The 19,270-nt window shown below is 45.8% G+C and overlaps 1 protein-coding gene and 1 long non-coding RNA gene across 3 annotated transcripts in view; one reads left to right on the plus strand and one right to left on the minus strand.

Annotated features, from left to right (window-relative positions):
• On the plus strand, positions 1-12,556 carry PTGES2 (prostaglandin E synthase 2). 2 transcript variants are annotated; one of them, XM_082208979.1, is made up of 7 exons: positions 1-23; positions 3,663-3,857; positions 4,602-4,657; positions 5,560-5,709; positions 7,226-7,426; positions 9,213-9,330; positions 11,570-12,556. In XM_082208979.1, the coding sequence occupies exons 2-7, from the start codon at positions 3,786-3,788 to the stop codon at positions 11,711-11,713; spliced, it is 741 nt and encodes a 246-aa protein (XP_082065105.1). In that variant the 5' UTR covers positions 1-23; positions 3,663-3,785; the 3' UTR covers positions 11,714-12,556. The 2 variants fall into 2 exon arrangements, with proteins under 2 accessions (XP_082065105.1, XP_082065104.1); XM_082208978.1 differs by lacking the exon at positions 1-23 and adding an exon at positions 219-514.
• The window catches only part of LOC309524438, a 25,480-nt gene continuing 14,423 nt past the window's right edge, over positions 8,214-19,270 (minus strand). The window contains exon 2 of the long non-coding RNA XR_014215925.1: positions 8,214-8,524. This is a non-coding gene — a long non-coding RNA (uncharacterized lncRNA). The remainder of the gene's footprint in view (positions 8,525-19,270) is intronic.

A 19,270-nucleotide genomic window follows, 5' to 3' on the forward strand; every position in this document is an offset into this window, starting at 1 on the left:
GGAAGAACCACGTTGAGAAATAGGTGGGCGATAAACCAAATTCGTTACATTACTGAGCAGCGCGGCGCATGCGATGCAATGCGATTTAAAAAATAAACAAACCAGTGTGGTGCTGCGCACGTGCATTTCAGGCCGGAGCTTCAAAAATCTTGCAAATCTGGTAGGGGCCCTGTCTCTTTAAATCCCCTTTCGTTATATTCCTAAACTTCCGGACCCTCCCGCGCCGCTTTTTCCCCTCCGGAGAGCGAAGATGGCAGCGTCTTGCTGCGGCAGCTGCGCGAAGGGCTTCTGCCAAATTGCGCGAAGGGGTCTCCTGGTCTCCGTGGGGGCCGGGAGCCGGGGCCGTTGCATCGCCTCCTCCGGCGCGGGCAGCTATGGGCGAGGCTGGCCCGGGGCAGGGAGACCCCTTCTGCTGGGGGCAGTCTTTGCCCTTGGGGGCGCCTTTGGCGCTTACCGGACCCTCCAGCGCCGCTTCCGAGGCCAGAACCCTCTCGCCAGGCAAGAGGCGTCCAAGGTGAGGCGGAACGGGGCGCTCTCCTCCGGGGAAGGCTTCTGCCGGCGCCTCTTTCGTTGCGCGGCTCCTGAATGGCAGCGGGTTGGGCTAGATGACCACTGGGGGTTCCCCTTCTCGTCTCCGCAGTTTTGTGAAGCTCCCTTCCAGCTGGTAACAAAGGAAGGAAGGGAGCTGGCTTGGAGCGGCCTGCTCTGGCTGGCAATGCGTTTGGCACCAGTTTGGCCGCACGTGCCAAAAAGTGCAGTGCAATGCAGTCCATAATAATATACGCAGTGGTTTTTTTCTGGGGAGACGCAGGGGTATGTATTTTTTTGTCCACTTACTATATTTATTTCCCCCGATTTGAACTTTCAAATTGTGATTTTCTTGAGTCAAAATGAGAGTACCCTAAACACCTTATTTTTTTTAAGAAAAAAGCGCTGATAAGATGCACCTAAAACCTCTTGCTTCTCTGGGTGGAGGACAGAGGCAAGGGAGAGCGTGTAGAAGCTTCTACTTTAATATGGGTGAAATTTACATTCATTGGTCCACCCACTTTTGCCTAAGGCTCTGCCTGCAACTGGCGTGTGGCCCTCAGAAAGTTGCCTATGGAATTGTGCAATTGTGGCCCTTGGGTCCACAGTGGCTGGCAGCAATGGCTCTGTTTCAGAGCAAGAGACATTCCCAGCTTGGAATTGCCACTGTGGGTTGAACCTGGATCACAGCCCAGGTCATAAGGTGGATCATGGGAGCAGAACGATCACCATACAGTTCTATGTGGAGAAAGGTGTTTGGGCTAAATAAGGGTTCTGGGTCTGCAAAGGTTGCAAATTGCTAACCCAACCTATTGGTGGTCTTCAGACAGTGAGTTAGGCTTGCAGACTGATCTCAGGTGAGTAGCAACAGCAGCATCACTGATACCATACTAATAAATGTATAAGTAAATTATTTTAAAAAATATTTCTGTGCTGTCATTTAAAGGTTTACAACAGGAGGTGGGGGACCATTTGAAATAGTGAATGCCCCATTCCAATAAAGCAGAGTTTTAAACAGTAGTTTAAAACTCGTTACCTGTTTCTATGTTGTTTTCTTATGAAAATCAATTTTTAAAAATTAAAAAAAAGAACTCTTGCCATCCATCTTACCTTGTAAGCAGTTTGAAACAGCCACCAGTGCAAACTGTTGTAGCTGATAAATAAAAGTGATTCTCCATTGCATCTAGAGGGGAAATGCGGACTTGAAAAGTTTGAGCATGAGGAACCTGACGCTTATTCCACATATTTGGGATAGGGATAGGGAACAGAAGGCAGTGCTCAATCTGGCTGATTCCGCCATTCCCCTTTATGATGTGTAGTAAGTGGATAGAGTCAGTCAGTTTTATTGCACATAGCCAAAGGCTGCCACAATGTACACAGAATCATTCAACAATTAAAAGAAAATACGCTGCATTAATACAAAAAAACTTAAAACATTTTTATTATCAAGACATTACCTTCTCTAATCAGAGATATAAAAGTACCTTAATATACAGGTTAAGACATTAAACAATAAAATTTATAGGCTAAAATCATCACATGGCCACTAATATATTAAAAAATAACGTTAATTAATACAATGTGCAATTATATTCGAAGTTTGGTGATAAAGGTAGAATATAACTCGATGTAGATAGGGTCAAATAAATTCATCTCCTTTACAGTTGGTGGCTATCTTGGCTATATAATTTGCTCTAATTTTCCTAGCGGCAGTTGCAAAGAGTGCTACACGCCAGGTCACATACTTATCTGTGTCTGCGAGGAGATATAAAAACACATCAGAGGGGTTCTGGCCAGGGATCCTTGTCCTTATAGGTGCTAAAAATCGTTCCCTTGCTTCATTATATAAGGGGCAGCGCAAGATATAATGCATAAGGTCCTCTACTTCAGGACATCCCCTAATGCAAACACGTTCGTTTGTTGGTCTGCCTCTGTGTCTCCCATCTCTATAAGCAGATAGACTAGAGGAAAGTGTTTCTCCCTCTCTCATCACACTAGAAGTCAGGGTGGGACATCCAGTGAAGCTGAATGTTCAGGACCACCGGCGGAGAAAAAGAAGTCCCATCATGCAGTACATAATTAAACTAGGAAAGTCCCTTCCACAGAAGACGGTAATGGCCACCAACTTGGACGGCTTGAAAGCAGGACTGGACAAATTCACGGAGGAGAATGCTATCCATGGCTCCCAGGCGTGATGGCTATGCCTTGCTTCCACGGTTGGAGGCGCTATTAATAATAATAATAATAATAATAATAATAATAATAATAATAATAATAATAATAATAATTTATTATTTATACCCCGCCCATCTGGCTGAGTTCCCCCAGCCACTCTGGGCAGCTTCCAATCGAGTGTTAAAAACAATACAGCATTAAATATTAAAAACTTCCCTAAACAGGGCTGCCTTCAGATGTCTTTTAAAGATAAGATAGCTGATTATTTCCTTCACATCTGAAGGGAGGGCGTTCCACAGGGCAGGCGCCACTACCGAGAAGGCCCTCTGCCTGGTTCCCTGTAACCTCACCTCTCACAGTGAGGGAACCACCAGAAGGCCCTCAGAGCTGGACCTCAGTGTCCAGGCTGAACGATGGGGGTGGAGACGCTCCTTCAGGTATACAGGACCGAGGCCGTTTAGGCCTTTAAAGGTCAGCACCAACACTTTGGATTGTGCTGGGAAACATACTGGGAGCTAATGCAGATCTCTCAGGACCAGTGTTATGTGGTCCCGGTGGCCTCTCCCAGTCTCACCAGGCTTTTGCTTTTGAATGCCAGTTGCTGGAGAAATCCCTTGTGCTTGGGAACTCCTCATGGGGGCATCTGGGTTGCCACCCTGAGAACCAGATGCCGGATGAAATGGACCCCATTGGACTGATCCAGCAGAGCTCTTCTATTCTTATGTTCCTCAAAGTGGCCTGGGAGGTGCTGCCAGGAAGCCCCCCACCTCAGTAGAGAGCCAAAGCAAGGGTACTCAGGGTAGACTGCCTCTGGCCATGCGGGCTCCTTTAAGCCGTCGTAATAAGCAGCTTTTTGTAGCCTTATTCCTCTGCCTGTGATAAACGCTGCTTTTTTTGGGAGGGGGGGAGGTATTTCTTTAGCCAGATTAGTGATGCCCTTGACATCTCTGCCTGTTCAGCTCCCAGAGGAGAACCTGCAGTTGACCCTCTACCAGTACAAGACCTGCCCCTTCTGCAGCAAGGTCCGAGCTTTCCTGGATTACCATGGGCTGCCTTATGAAGTCGTGGAGGTGAATCCAGTCATGCAGAAGGAGATTAAGTTCTCTGCCTACAGGAAAGTGCCCATTCTCCTTGCCAGCGCTGGAAGCACAGTGGTGAGTTTCTGGTTGGGCAATTTAAGCTCCTTGGTTTATTTTACCTGGTGTGCCTGTCACAGGGGGTGCAGAGAAGGGCCTAATATTCTAAGGGGATTCATAGTGTGTTTTAATTATGGATTTTTATACTATATATATATATTATATATTTCATAATCAAGTGATGTCTTGAACCCTGGTCTCCTAGGTCCCAGCCCAACATGCTAACCAATACTGCTCCCCACCCCTCCGGCATGATCTTTCGCTTTGGAAGTCTGAAGACAACTTCATTCACCTTTTCTTTAATTAAAAAAAAATTGGTCAAGGGCCAGTGAACAATAACTGACTTGTTTTATTTGGAGCATGTAAGCCTGCATTAATTTTATTGTGTCTACCTGATATTATCATGGTGTCTACCAAAGCAATGTAATGCATTCAAATACAGGATCAAAACCCTAAAGCAGAGCTTTCCAAACGTTTCATGTTGATGACACATTGTTTAGACATGCGTCATTTCGTAATACAGTAATTCCGCTTCACTAGCAAACTGGAGATTCAACTAACCTCTTTCCATCTGGGAAGAGTGCAGGGAGCATTCACACAACACATCTATAAACTGCAGCCAACACACTTAACATGTTGCGGCACACAGTTTGGAAAGCTCTGCCCTAAAGACAAAGCCCCTTCTAGGTTTGGTACCTACATGGATGAATCAAGTTTTTGTCTAACACTGTGCTTCGCTCTCTCCCCCTCCCCATCCCCCAGCAATTGAATGACTCTTCTGTGATCATCAGTGCATTTAAATCCTACCTCGTTTCCAGGTAAGGGATTTTAAAAAAAAGAATAAGATGCTGAGCTTATTACAAATAAAACCATCCTTATGTGTCTACAGATTGGTTTTTGTATCCCTTTATGATGCTGCGGTTTTAGGACTTGCTCCAAACACAAACTTCTCTGAAACTTGCCCCCTCCCCCAATATGGAACCTAATCTTCTAGGATAAAATAAGCTCCAGGAACAAAGGAATAGCAAACGGTCAGGCACTTTTTACTTGGCTTGGTTTAGTTTTGTACACTGCTAAAACGATCGTGGAGATAGAACCCCACCATTCCAGAAGAACCCACAGATACACACTAGCTTCAGATAAATCTTGTTGTACTCTTGGGGGGGGGGAGGTACTTTTATGTATGTTGCACTTGAAAAGTGGAAAATAAAGGTGTGCTTTAAAAAAGAAGCCATAATTAATTATTAGCTTCACCACTGAATTGATTTGAGGCTGGATCCTAGTTGGGTATTTCCCAGATTGACGTTTTGTGTGTGTGCAGCTCTTGAAACTAACAGATTACATTATCCATTTATGAAGCTCAGGATTTTATTTTTTGTTTCTTAGAATTCTTAAGCAATGCTGGGTACTTTCAGCTAGTCTGCTATATATTTTGGAAGGTTCACTTGTACGGACACCATTTTGAACCAATATGGCAGACGGAACCTTTCAAAACAGCACTGATTTTCTTGTTGTTTCTTCCAAGTTTTTGAGCAACACTAGGCACTTTCTGTTGGTGCCCAGAAATGATTGGTCAGAGTTAGTCTAACGTGGCCATTGTCTTATTTCAGGAGATGTTCTTATTGAATCCCTCTCCTTCTGTCACTGCCTGGTCATGGGATTGGGAGGATGGAATATAAAGTGTGTGGTTGTTCTTTGACTTCTGCTTTTATTTCCCTAGGAGGAGTTTGGACGAGATTATGTCATACTACCCTGCTATGAAAGCCACAAATGACCGGGGCAAGGAGGTGATTGAGTTTGGCAACAAATACTGGCTTATGCTGGATGAAAAGGAGACTCGGAATCTTTATCCTGTCAAGGAAGCAAGGGTGTAGGTATTAACACAGTGACCCTTCATTGCACAGCACAGTCTTGATCCTGCTGCCCCACGGCCGCTATTGTATAAGGAAAAACAGTTATGCAAGCTGTCCTTTTGATTATCTGTGTGTTCAGAAAATTATGGGAGTCCCCACCCAAATTATCACTTCAGAATGTGAGTTGGGATGGTTTGATTGCATGCTACCCTGTCCCCAAAAGCAGCTTATTAGAGAAAAATATTATACAGTGGTACCTCAGGTTACATACGCTTCAGATTACATATGCTTCAGGTTACAGACTCCGCTAACCCAGAAATAGTGCTTCAGGTTAAGAACTTTGCTTCAGGATGAGAACAGAAATCGTGCTCCGGCGGCACAGCAGCAGCAGGAAGCCCCATTAGCTAAAGTGGTGCTTCAGGTTAAGAACAGTTTCAGGTTAAGTACGGACCTCCGGAACGAATTAAGTACTTAACCCGAGGTACCACTGTACTAGGATCCTTCTCAGCAGGCTTCCAACTGATGTGGGAAATTCTTGACGCAGATGAGCATATGATATCAGCAATTGTGCTGGGATGTAAGGATTCCCGGGACCCCTGAGGTATCCTAGACCCAAGTTGTTCTGGGCTTTGTAAATCAATACAAGAACCTTGAACCTGACTTGGTAGCAAATGGGCAGCTGGAGCAGCTGTTTTAACAGTGGTATTGCATGTTCTCACAACTAGAAGCTCCCATCAGCAATCTGGCTGCAGCATTCTGCACCAGCTGTAGCTTCTGAAACAGACCCATCGTGTGCACCGGAAGCATTTGCTGTGTAAAACAATAAGATGGTAAAAAATTGAAATAAAATATATATGATGGTGAACTCAGTAATGTAAAACGTTATGTGTATTTTCTCGTACTTTGTTGCCATAGTGCACAGTAAACATGCTCTACTTTTCTATAAACAAATTATTTTGTCTTTCGGAAGCAGATTCCTCCCCTGTCCCAAGTCTTGTGCTGATCTTATTATTTATTTCATAAAATGTGTGTACATTTTGATGGCAAGACAAAACAATCTCAGAGTGGTTTAGCTGTGATCTGCTCTTATCTGTGTTTTGGAATGCGGTGCTGGGATCAGCCACTGTGTTGTTCTTTGGATATTGTTAGGCTCCAACTCCCATCAACCCCAGCTAGCGTGGCCAATGGCCAGGGAGGGTGGAAGCTGTAATCCCAACAATACCTGGAGACACCACGTTGGCTTCTGATCTGTAGAACCATAGAATTGCAGAGTTGGAAGGGACCCCTGAGAACCATCTAGTCTAACCCCTGGCAGTGCAGGAATAGGCAGCTGTCCCATGCGGGGATCAAACCGGCAACCTTGGTGTTATCAGCACCACATTCTAGCCAACTGAGCTATCCAGGCTAATAGTTTAGTTTAAAGGGACTTTATAACCTGGCGGCACCATTTATCTCCCCACCCGGCTTTATCCAGCTCTTTGACGTCAATCCCATGTGCAAAAAACGTCTCTGCTTTTCCTGTCTTGTTTGCAGGGAGGAAATGAAATGGAGGCAGTGGGCGGACGATTGGCTTGTGCACCTCATCTCGCCCAATGTTTACCGCACGGCTGGCGAGGCCCTGGCATCTTTCGACTACATTGTACACGAGGGCAAGTTTGGCACAATCGAAGGCTTCTTTGCCAAATATGTTGGGGCTGCTGCGATGTTCTTCATCAGCAAAAGGCTAAAGGCCAGGTTGGTGCTTCTGAAATTTTAAGGCTCAAGGGTAACATTTTATCTTCCACTTCTCGACTTCAAGGACGGCCAGACTGCTGTCGGTTGTTGAGGTTAATCAGGGGCGGCCCATCCCATTTTACCCCATGGAGAAACCAAGTAGCAATGTTGTACACAGGAACACCCTGGCTCTTTCAGAACTTGTGGGTGCCAATGCGTTCTCTAAAGCATGAGTAGGCAAACTAAGGCTCGGGGGCCAGATCCGGCTCAATCGCCTTCTAAATCCATCCCGTGGATGGTCTGGGAATCAACATGTTTTTACATGGGTAGAATGTCTGCTTTTATAAAATGCATTTCTGGGTTTTTGTGGGGCGTAGGAGTTTGTTCATCCACCCCCCCCAAAAAAAAATATAGTCCAGCCCCCCACAAGGTCTGAGGGACATTGGACCGGCCCCCTGCTGAAAAAGTTTGTTGACCCCTGCTGTAAAGCATAACTGCCCAGCTTCTCCAACCAGGGGTGGGGGAAATGAGTGGCCGTGTCACATGCCAGAACACCTCCCTCTCGCCGCCGCCAGGGGAAGCAGTGGGGCAGGCAGAGCTCTTCCTCTTGCACTTTTGCCACTGGGGTTCCTTGACATGGTTCCCTTTTATGTCTGCTTGTGTTTGACCAAGTCATTAACCTTAATGTCTGGCACATATTTAAAAAGCAAGGGGCCTTAGGAACTCTTCCTGAAGTCAGTGAGATGATGATTCATCATGATGTACAGAAACCCTCCAGCTTCATTTTGCTGAGTAATATGGGAACACATTTATATGCTAACTTCTTTATTTACTTGGCAGATTTTGTATCTCACCTTTTTTGCCAAGACACCCAAACTGCTTTACAAATTTGAAACACTAAAAGAAAATAAAAGTGGATCCTCTCATGCTAATTGAAAGCCGGTTGCACAAGGTTCCTGGCCTGAGCTTGTCTATTCGGTTCATATGTTAGTGGTCTTAATATTACACCCGATTGCCTCTGTTTGAATTTATGTTCTTGGCAGGACCTGATGGCTGATCTGTCTTCAGGATCAACAGTCCCTCTTCAGTTTGCTCAGGAAGGTTCAGTTGCCGTCCCACCTAGATAATCATAAAAGGATCCTAGATGGAATTGTATTCTAGAGTAGACCCATTGCAATCAATGCTCAGGTCTAACCTAAGTCCATTTAATTCAGTGAATCCACTTTGAGTGTGACTTAGCCAGAGACAGCCCCTTTTCTGTTATCCTCTTTAAGATTCAGAATCCTTACAAGGATTCTGTGATATTGTCATAATGGGTACATTTGGGTAGCATCCAGTGGTAGCCCTATTGAATTAATGGACATTACTAACTTGGTAAGAACATAAAAGCCTTCTGTCCAGCTTCCAGTTCTCACAGTGGCCAACGTTATGTCCTGCAAGTGCAGCCTGGACAAGAGCACTCCCCTTCTCCACAACTGGTAACATTGATTCGAGTGGGTCTACTCTGAGTAGAACTTAGTTACCCATAACCCATTATTATGAACTGAATTCCAGTGTGTTAATTTTTTCCGTAATTCGCTTTGCCTGCAGGAAGATTTGAAAAAAAATCTAATGAATTGACTAAACTGATCGTATGTCTCTGTTTTTAGTTTTGTTGCTTCTTATCCCTAGACTTGGAATCTTAACCAAAAAAAAAAAAGTTTGCTGTTTTGCAAGCCGTGTCTAAAGTTGAAGAAATGTAAATGAAGGAAATTCATCAGTTGTGGAAGCTTTAAAGCCATTCCCCCGCCCCATTCTCTCTCTGCAGGCACCACCTGCAGGATAATGTCAGGGAAGACTTGTACAAAGCAGTGGATGACTGGGTGGAAGCTGTCGGCCACCACAGGATGTTCATGGGTGGATCTCAGCCAAACCTTGCAGATCTGGTAAGGACCTGGCAAGTGGCCATTTGAAACCACCACCATTCTGGGGAGGAATGGTGGCAGGCTAGTCATTGGCTGCTGACACTCCCATTGTTGTTTAGTCGTTTAGTCGTGTCCGGCTCTTTGTGACCCCATGGACCAGAGCACGCCAGGCACTTCTGTCTTCCACTGCCTCCCGCAGTTTGGTCAAACCCATGCTGGTAGCTTCGAGAACACTGTCCCACCATCTCATCCTCTGTCGTCCCCTTCTCCTTGTGCCCTCCATCTTTCCCAACATCAGGGTCTTTTCCAGGGAGTCTTCTCTTCTCATGAGGTGGCCAAAGGATTGGAGCCTCAGCTTCAGGATCTGTCCTTCCAGTGAGCACTCAGGGCTGATTTCCCTCAGAATGGAGAGGTTGGATCTTCTTGCAGTCCATGGGACTCTCAAGAGTCTCCTCCAGCACCATAGAGATAATTAGGCAGTGATTAAAGGCAACCAAGGTATAAATCTTGATTGCCAAAACTCCCTTTTGAGATAAGTGGGGACAGAAATTAACCCCTCATGCTCAGAAGACATTCATCACACTGCGAACAAAGAAGTTTTCAGTGCGAGAATAGCGATATTGTCCAGGGACACTCATTGTTGTGTCATCCCATCCCCCAGCGGTGAATGAAATTTAGTGAGACATGCCGGTATATCAGACAAAAAGCCACGGTTCCGAATAATACAACAGGTACTTCTATGTAAAAGAGAAAATAGGGCGGAAGTAATTGTAATCTGGAAAACTAATGCAGTGTTCTGCACAGACTTCTGCCAGCTAGGGGAGGGCAAGGCACTTTGGGGAGGGGGGCCCAAAGCTCTTAAGAGGGGAGCTGGGCCCCCTCAGTATTGGGTGGTAACTTTGCGTGCCTCTTCAGCACGTCACATGCTGTCGGTCCCCTCAATGGTGGGGGCAAGTTGGCACCTCTGGTTCTGCATATCTGAAGGCACCCATAAAGGGTCTGTGCCCTCCCTCTGCATCCAGCCTGACAGCACAATCAGGCGAGAGGAGAAGGTGACAGGAAGGTGCTGATCCATCTTGTTCTTTCTGTCGCTTGCATGCTCAGGAAAGGCAGGTGTGTGCAGGCCCCAGCAAGGCCCAGAGGGTGTTCAGTGGGCCTCCTTCAGGACTTTGGAATCATAGAGTTGGAAGGGACCCCAAGAGTCATCTAGTCCAACCCCCTGCAATGCAGGAACATCAGCTCAAGCATCCATGACTGATGGCCATCCAACCTCTGCTTAGAAACCTCCAAGGAAGGAGAGTCCACCACCTTCCGAGGGAGACCGTTCCACTGTTGAACAGCTCTTACTGCCAGAAATTTCTTCCTGATACTGAGTTGGAATCTCCTTTCTTGTAACTTGAAGCCATACTGACTTCCTTATGCTGGATCCAGTTTAGGCGACACAAGCAGACCATGGCTTAGTTGCCAGCACTGTATTCTGGGCTTGTGTGTTTATTTCCTTGCCTGCTTTAAGGTTCAGTGTAACTGCTTGCCATTGAACTTGAATCGGGGAATGCAATGGTTACTGCAATGCATGGATTGCCTCCAAATCAGAATTGGAAGCCAACTGGCGTTTCTGGCAAACTCTGCTTTGCTGCAAGCCATGTTTGCCAGTTCAGGCAGGCAGTGGCTAGCGGTGGTTGTTGCAAGCTAGGAAGGACAGGGAGGTAACCTTGAGTCCATTAGCATGTGTACCAAGGGGACAGTCACAGCACCAAACTGTGGCTTGGCTGTGATGTCAACTCTAAGCCATCCATTACCACTGAGTTAAAGTTGTAACTGGAAAGATGCAACACAAACTAGGCCTTTAGTAGAAAACGAAAGCTATGTCCAGAGGGAAGATGGGATCTGTTCCCTTTAAAACAGGGAAGTTGCTCTCCTTAACTTCAGTTCCATTAATTATGCAATGAAGGAGGCAAAAGAGGGAGTTTGAGTATTTCCACCACAGGTCTCTAGGGCTTTGACGCACCCTTGTATGAGGGTACCCCAATAATTATGGGGTGTCCAAAACAAGGAATGGGTTGCTGGGGTCCTCAGTCTGATCCAGCAATGCTCTTCTTATGCTTCTATGCCCCGAGTCTTTGTCCAGTCCCTCCTTCTGAAGGTGTTCTTAGTTATGAGATGCTGGGAGTTGAAAATGGAAGCTTCTGAGATGCATGTGTTTTCCCACTTCTAGCTGAGGTTCTTCTCACCAGTTTTCTTCTCTGTTCTGTCTGCACAGGCGGTTTATGGAGTTTTGCGTGTCATGGAAGGCTTGGAAGCTTTTGATGACATGATGACCCACACCAAGATCCAGCCTTGGTACCGTCGTATGGAGGCAGCCATTGGGCAGTCCAGAGTTGCTACGCAGCACTCCAGATGCTAAAAACAACCCTTACATTGACCAGGAAAAGCTCATAAAGCAAAGCAGGACTTATTTATTTTCTAATTCCAAAGCCAAAAGGGGTGTATGCAATGAGAGTCCACCACCAAAGGGGTCTTGGAAAAAGCAGTGGAACATGACGCATGGACTATTATTTGTAGAAAGCCTTAAGGGTATCATACTTGCTGAGTGAATTTTGATTGTTAGGCCCTTACTAGGCCCTTCTGCTTTGGGATTTGACTTTGTTTTTCCAAGTGTCTAAAACAACCTTGTCTGTCTGCAAAATATTTGCTTGGTCCTGGAGGAGGTGGAAGAAGTGTTTTCCTAGGGGTTCATTCTGCTGATGGGAAAGAGTCTGCCAGTTTGCAGGACGCTGAGTCGTCCTTGTTGTTCAGAGTGAATAGATCTGAAGCCACACTCTCGTTGCTGCTTTTCTCTGGGTCCCTGTATGGCATGTGGGAGTTCTCCATTACCAGACTGTTGACCCAGAGAGGGTAACACAAACAAATAAAGAACAGTTAGCAAATAGTGTGCAATATTTATCTGAAGCAGGTGCAGGGAGAAGGCTGAAGTTTCTGGAAATGTGCCTTTGGGATAAAATAATGGTATTCTAGGAAAGAGAACAGAAGAGCCTTTACTCTTGCTACCCATCAAAGGGATCTGTCAGAATTTCCAGATGAAAGGCAATTCCTTTTTAAATAAGGTGTGGGTTGTAAAATGTGGCGATGGCGCACATCTGTGGTGGTCTGCCACGTAAAAGATTGCCTTATGTGGCATGTTAATGTTGGAGAAGGGTTGTAAAGTGTGAAGCAGCCCTCACACTTAGGAGGAGCACATGCAAGTTCTGTTCAACAGACACAGCTCACTTTGCAAAGGGTTTCAGTTACTTAGTTCTTTAGAGGGGCAGGAAAGGGGGATACAAGTGACAGCTCAATTAAAAACTTGATTAAGTTTGTAGGCGTGAGTTTCTTCAATGCAATTTGGCCTTTATTCGAGTCAGAGGCATACCTAGGTCCCTTGCACCCTTGGCAAGGAGCTGTCTTGGCACCTCCCCCCAGAAAAAAACACCACTTTTACTGCACTAGCCACATGAGAAATTCCTATATTTTTATGAGACCCAAGTACTCAAAGGATCTGGAAGAAGGGTGAGACGAGGAAGGGTGAAAGGTGCAAGAGCACACACATGTACACCATACACTCCATAGTCTGATAGGTGATTTTTGCACCTGGAACCCTGGTGGGGGCTGGTTCCGCCAACCCTTAGGGTTGCACCACCATGTGCAGTAGGGCTTACTTTCAAACAAATGCACACACGAGATTGTGTTGCTGTTGACACATGCTCTGCTTTGTTCAGCCTGATCCCAAATCATTTTGGGATTGCAACCCTGGATACGTCCTCTGGTGTAACTTCGCTGCAGAATTCAGATATGCAAACTCTGTCTTGGATAAAAGTATTGGTGTCAGTTGAGCTACTTGGAAATAAAGGTTTTCTTTTGATGGTAGAGCTTTCAGTGTCCTTATTGATCAGCTTCTATAACATGAAGCTAGCACATCTGATTACATTTCTAGACCAAAATGTTCCTACTAGGCTGGTTCCTTTGTAAGTGAACAGAGAACTTGCCCCTAAAATGTAACTTGCATTTATTCTTCCAATCCCTTTTTATCTGGTTTAATGCTGGTATCTTCTGGATACTATCCTTTCTCATCTCTTCAAAGCATTCTTCCTCCAGCCCAGCACTCCAGTCCAAAACATATAGGATGTATCTGCACATAACGCTAAGCCAAAAAGTGTGGCTTGTTTGACAGTGCATGCTGCCTGAGCACTCCCACTTTGCTCCTCTTTGCCACCAGTGCCAAAACAAACCACAAACTGGTTGGCTTAGTGTGATATCCAAATCTGGGATCATTGTATGTTTCATACTGAAACAAACCACCATCATTAGGCAGCTTGAAGCCATGGTTTGTTGCTGACTTTGCAATCAAGGTTTGTTAGGGCAAAACAAACTATGACCCCCAGTTCGTTCATACATTTTTTTTATTTGTTTGCTTGTTAAATTTATATATCACCCTTTATCCGAAGATCTCAGGGCAGTTCACAGAATAAAATAACAAGATAAAACCCAGTAAATAATTAAACCAAAGCAACAAAACAATACCACCCTGCTTCCCACAGATACACTGTAAGCTAAAGGCCTGGTTGAAGAGGAACGTTTTCACCTGACGCCTAAAAATACATAATGAAGGTACCAGGCAAACCTTCGTGGAGAGAACATTCCACAAATGGAGAGCCACTATAGAAAAGGTCCATTCTCATGTTGCCACCCTTCCAGACCTCGCGTGGAGGAGACACATGAATAATGGCCTTAGATTATGAACACAGAATCCAGGACGGCTTATATGGGGAGAGGCAGTCCTTAAGGTATTGAGTTGTTAAAGGCTTTATAGGTCAAAACCAACACTTTGAATTGGCCTGGAAGCTGATTGGCAGCTGGTGCAGTTGGACCAGGATTGGTGTGATATGCTCAAACCGTCTTTCCCTGGTGAGCAACCGGGCCACCAAATTTGCACCGGCTGAAGCTTCTGTACCATCTTCAGAGGCAGCCCTATGTATAATGTGTTGCAGTAATCCAACCTAGAGGTTACCAGAGCATAGACAACAGACGTTAGACTATCCCTGTCCAGATAGAGGCGCAGCTGGGCCACCAGCCGAAGATGATGGAAGGCACTCTGGGCCACTGAGGCCACCTGAGCCTCAAGCGACAGCAATGGATTGAGAAGTATCCACAAATAGTGTACCTGCTCTTCAGAGGCAGTGTAACCTCATCAAGAGCAGGCCACCTCCCAGCTATCCAGTTTAGGGAAAAGCCTACTAACAGTGTCTCAGTTTTATCTGAATTGTGCATCAGTTTTTTGGCTCTCATCCAGTCAGTTACCGAGGCAAGACACTGGTCCAGCACATCCTGTATACCTGAAGGAGCGTCTCCACCCCCATTGTTCAGCCCGGACACTGAGGTCCAGCGCCAAGGGCCTTCTGGTGGTTTCCTCGCTGCGAGAAGCAAAGCTACAGGGAACCAGGCAGAGGGCCTTCTCGATAGTGGCACCCTCCCTTCAGATGTCAAAGAGATAAACAACTACCTGACATTCAGAAGACATCTTAAGGCAGCCCTGTTCAGGGAAGTTTTGAATGTGTGACATTTTAGTGTATTTTTGGTTTCTATGGAAGCCGCCCAGAGTGGGCGGGGTACAAATAATAATTATTTATTTATTTATTTATTTATTTATTTATTTATTTATTATCCACTGCCTCACCAGCAGATGTAAACAAGACGTAGAGCTGAAATATACTCTGAGCTGAGTGTTTATTTCATGCTCTTTCTGATTCACTTCCTCTGGAGCCGGATTGGGTGGCTCCTGCAGACCAATCCAGTTGCTGCTTTCTAGGATCCTACCTGCCTATTGTTCTAAGATCCAAGCTCAGTACATAACATACACCCTCAGCATATTGCTGACGTATTCCAAAACTTTGGATGACCCCACTCAGCAGTTTCATGTAGATGTTAAATAGCATGGGGTGGGGGATTTAGCCCTGAGGAACTCCACATTGAAGGCTCCATGGGGCTGAAAAGCACTCCCCAACCATCACTCTCTGGGAGTGAGCATCCAAGTAGGACTGGAACCACTGTAAAGCAGTGCCACCTACCCTCAACTCAGACAGCCTCTCCAGAAGGATACTATGATCAATGATATCAAAAGCAGCTGTGGGGTCAAGAATTAACAGTGACCTATTTCCCCGGGTGGCGCTGTGGGTTAAACCACAGAGCCTAGGACTTGCTGATCAGAAGGTCGGCGGTTCGAATCCCCATGATGGGGTGAGCTCCTGTTGCTTGGTTTCTGCTCCTGACAACCTATCAGTTTGAAAGCACGTCAAGTGCAAGTAGATAAATAGGTACCGTTCCGGTGGGAAGGTAAACGGTGTTTCCGTGTGCTGCTCTGGTTTGCCAGAAGTGGCTTAGTCATGCTGGCCACATGACCCGGAAGCTGTACGTCGGCTCCCTTGGCCAATAAAGCGAGATGAGCGCCGCAACCCCAGAGTCGGCCACAACTGGACCTAATGATCAGGGGTCCCTTTACCTTTACCTATTTCCCCTGTGTCTCTCCCCACAGAGATCATCATGCAAGGTTTCTGTGCCAAAGCTGTGTCTAAGCCCCAATTGAAATGGATCTAGAAAATTAGTTTCCTCCAAGTACACCGGGATCTGGCCCCAACTACCTGTTCAAGAACCTTGGTCTAGAAGGGGAGATGAGCAACTGGGGGCAGTGAAGCTGCATGCATACTATGGTTTAATAAACCAGACCTTCTGCTTATCATTATGTATGAACGCAATATTTATTCAGAAGTAAGCTTTGTAGAAATCAATGATATTGCTTTCTATATAATATACCAGAGTGTGGTGTGTAGGTTTTAACTTTCCGGTTTGCTTGCTTCTGCAATAATTATCTTTTGAGACCAAAAACATGAAAGGAAGCAGTGGATTGGGGAATGGGATGTTGCTGGTTTCTGATGCAGATTTTATATTTTCAAAAATGGTTCCACCGTTCATGGGTGTAGCGGGGAAGTTGCCTCCCAAATCAAATAAATAAATAAATAAATAAATAAATAAATGAAACGAAACTACTTAACTAACTGATCAATTGCATTGCAGATAAATTAGTCCTGACCCCAACATAATGCCTCCCCCCCAAAAAAAAAATAATCTTGGCTATGTTAAAATAAAATAAAAAACCAGAAACTTTTCCCCAAAACTTTGTGTGGTATGCAAAGAGTTCTGTTATAAAGTTTCTCAGAATTGCAGTTTCGTCCTAGGTGAGAGGCAGAGACATTATTTGCAATAAAGCGATTTTGCTGCTGTTATTGGAGCTGTTTTCTGCTTACTCGGCAACAAAACAGCAACATTAATGTTTAGTATTTGCAGTGATATTTTTCTAGAAAAAGAGGTGCAACAACTCACCAAGACTCACGAGAACTCATCTTGTTCTCTTATAATGGCAATGGTGGCTACCTGGGAGGTGTGGAACTGAGTTCCGGTGAGTTCTGGCTGAAAAAAAGCCCTGAGTATTTGCATATGTTATTTTGATAATCCTTAACAACAACCCCATGAAGTAGGTCATGCTGCAGAAGAGGGGCTGAGGCTGAATCAAGCTAGAATATATAGTTGAATAGGAATTTCCTAGCTTAATAGCTCACTTTCTCACTAACGAAGCAATCTCCTACCAAGGAACATAACATAGAAGGTTTAAGCCCCAAACAGCCCTGTGAGGTGGCTGAGGCCTAAAGGTTAGGTCCGATGGCTACAAGTCATGATGTCTCTATGATCTGTTGCAACAGGGTGCTCCCCTCACACGCAGGAAGAGAGAGGAGGACCCACAACAAAGGTGTGCCCACCCTTATATAGATATTTTAAATTGCCCGCCCTGTAGATCAAGACCACCCCCAGAAACATCATACATACATCACAGAAGGGGTGTAACCTAAGACCACCCCTCAGATACATCCCACCTACATCACAAAAAAGGTGGTCTAAACAAAAATTTGAATGTTGTTTTTCTCCTTGTCCTTGTTTATCTCCTGTCTGGCAGGTTACTTGATTGGATTACCTGGGGAGCCTGGCCATTCTTTTGTAGTGACAAATATTTAGTTCCTGGGACAGGTCACAGGCTCACACCCTATTCAAACACAGACATACTGTTAAGACTGGATTTGTGAAGGAAAAGACAATGGGGAGGCTTTTCCATTTTCCTTTGACCTTGCAGAGAAAACATTCGGTCAGTTTGGGAATCAAAATGGTTCCAGGTGGTCTTCCTGTGCTGATCTATGTGTGTGCTTGGTCGGTACACTTATGAACGTTTAACATATATCTAAGACCTCAAAATTCCTATCACACCTGGCACCAACTTCTGAAATGCCAGAAGCCTAGGAAGTGCTTGCCCAGCTTTGGAAAGGAGAGAAGGGCTTTAGGACCTTGCCAGAATCCTGCAGCCTCCTCCTCAGAGTCAGTTGCCTGGCTTAACTACAGTAGAGGACAGGGGTAGGCAAACTAAGGCCCGAGGGGGGGGGGAGGCTGGATGCAGCCCAATTGCCTTCTCAATCCAGCCCGTGGACGGTCCAGGAATCAGTGTGTCTTTACATGAGTAGAATGTGTCCTTCTATTTAAAATGCATCTCTAGGTTATTTGTGGGGCCTGCCTGTTGTTTTCATATGAGTAGAATGTGTCCTTTTATTTAAAATGTATCTCTGGGTTATTTGTGGGGCATTGGAATTTGTTCATTCCCCCCCCCCCTCCAAAATATAGTCCGACCCACCACATGGTCTGAGGCAGGTGTCTGCAACCCGCAGCTCCGGAGCCGCATGTGGCTCTTTTACACCTTTGCCACGGCTCCGGGGTGGATACTAGCAAGGGGAGGAGCCGCATTGTGCGCCCCGACACTCCCCACTGTACTGGCTGTGACGTCACATGGGGCGGTGCGTGCGTTAGTCACGCACCGTCCCGACGTCACCTTCCCGGTTTTGCGGCTCCGTTTCCCCCCCCTTCAGAAACGGGTCCAAGTGGCTCTTTTTGTCTTAAAGGTTGCAGACCCCTGGTCTGAGGGATGGTGGACCGGCCCATGGCTGAAAAAGGTTGCTGACCCCCTGGTATAAGATCTAGGATCCAGCAGTTTTCCTGCCCAGGGTGCCATCAAAGTCTGGCTTTGGGAGTGCTGTGCTAAGGGTCAGGGGGTGAGATTGGCAGTTTTCCTGTTCAGGGTGTTGAGGTGAGGTGATGCAAAACTGAGACAGTCCACTTGGGGGGTGCTAAGGATCACAAAGATTGGGAGAGTTGCTGAGTTGCCACAAAATTGAGAAGACCCATAACTGAGAAGATCTACTTGGGGCAACAAGTTATGGAAGATTGCAAAGTCTGCCCATTTTGTCTAGCTTTGGAAAGTTGTCAGAGCCCTGGCACACAGGTCTCAATTTTATGGAAAATTACAAAGTGATGCTCTCAGAGCACTGGCAGAAGCCTAGGAAGTGCCTGGCTAGCTTTCAGAAGAAACAAAGGGTTGTGGGACCCTGCCAGAGCTCTGCAGCCTCTTTCCCAGAGCCAGACAGCAGTGTGAAGTAGAGGTGTGAAGTAGAGGCCTTAGTCAGGTCAATAAACACCATATACAGGGGTTGGTTCCGCTCTCCACTTTTTTCTTGAAGCTGTGTAGCAGTGAAAATCATGTCCACTGACCCCCTAGACCAGTGATGGCCAAAGTTGACCCTCCAGATGTTTTGGGACTACAACTCCCATCATCCCTAGCTAACAGGAACAGTGGTCAGAGATGATGGGAATTGTAGTCCCAAAACAGCTGGAGAGCCAAGTTTGGCCATCACTGCTCTAGAAGGTCAAAACTGGCCTCCACAGTCACTTATAGACTCACTGTTCATGGAAGACAATCTTACTTAGCTACAAGTGATCACCAAAGAAGAAAAAGTAGCAGTGGTGCCAACTTGAATAAAATAGGGGGGCAGGTAAGCCC

This window comes from Podarcis vaucheri (genome assembly GCF_965113315.1).
Source record: "Podarcis vaucheri genome assembly, chromosome: Z".
Lineage (NCBI taxonomy): Eukaryota > Metazoa > Chordata > Lepidosauria > Squamata > Lacertidae > Podarcis > Podarcis vaucheri.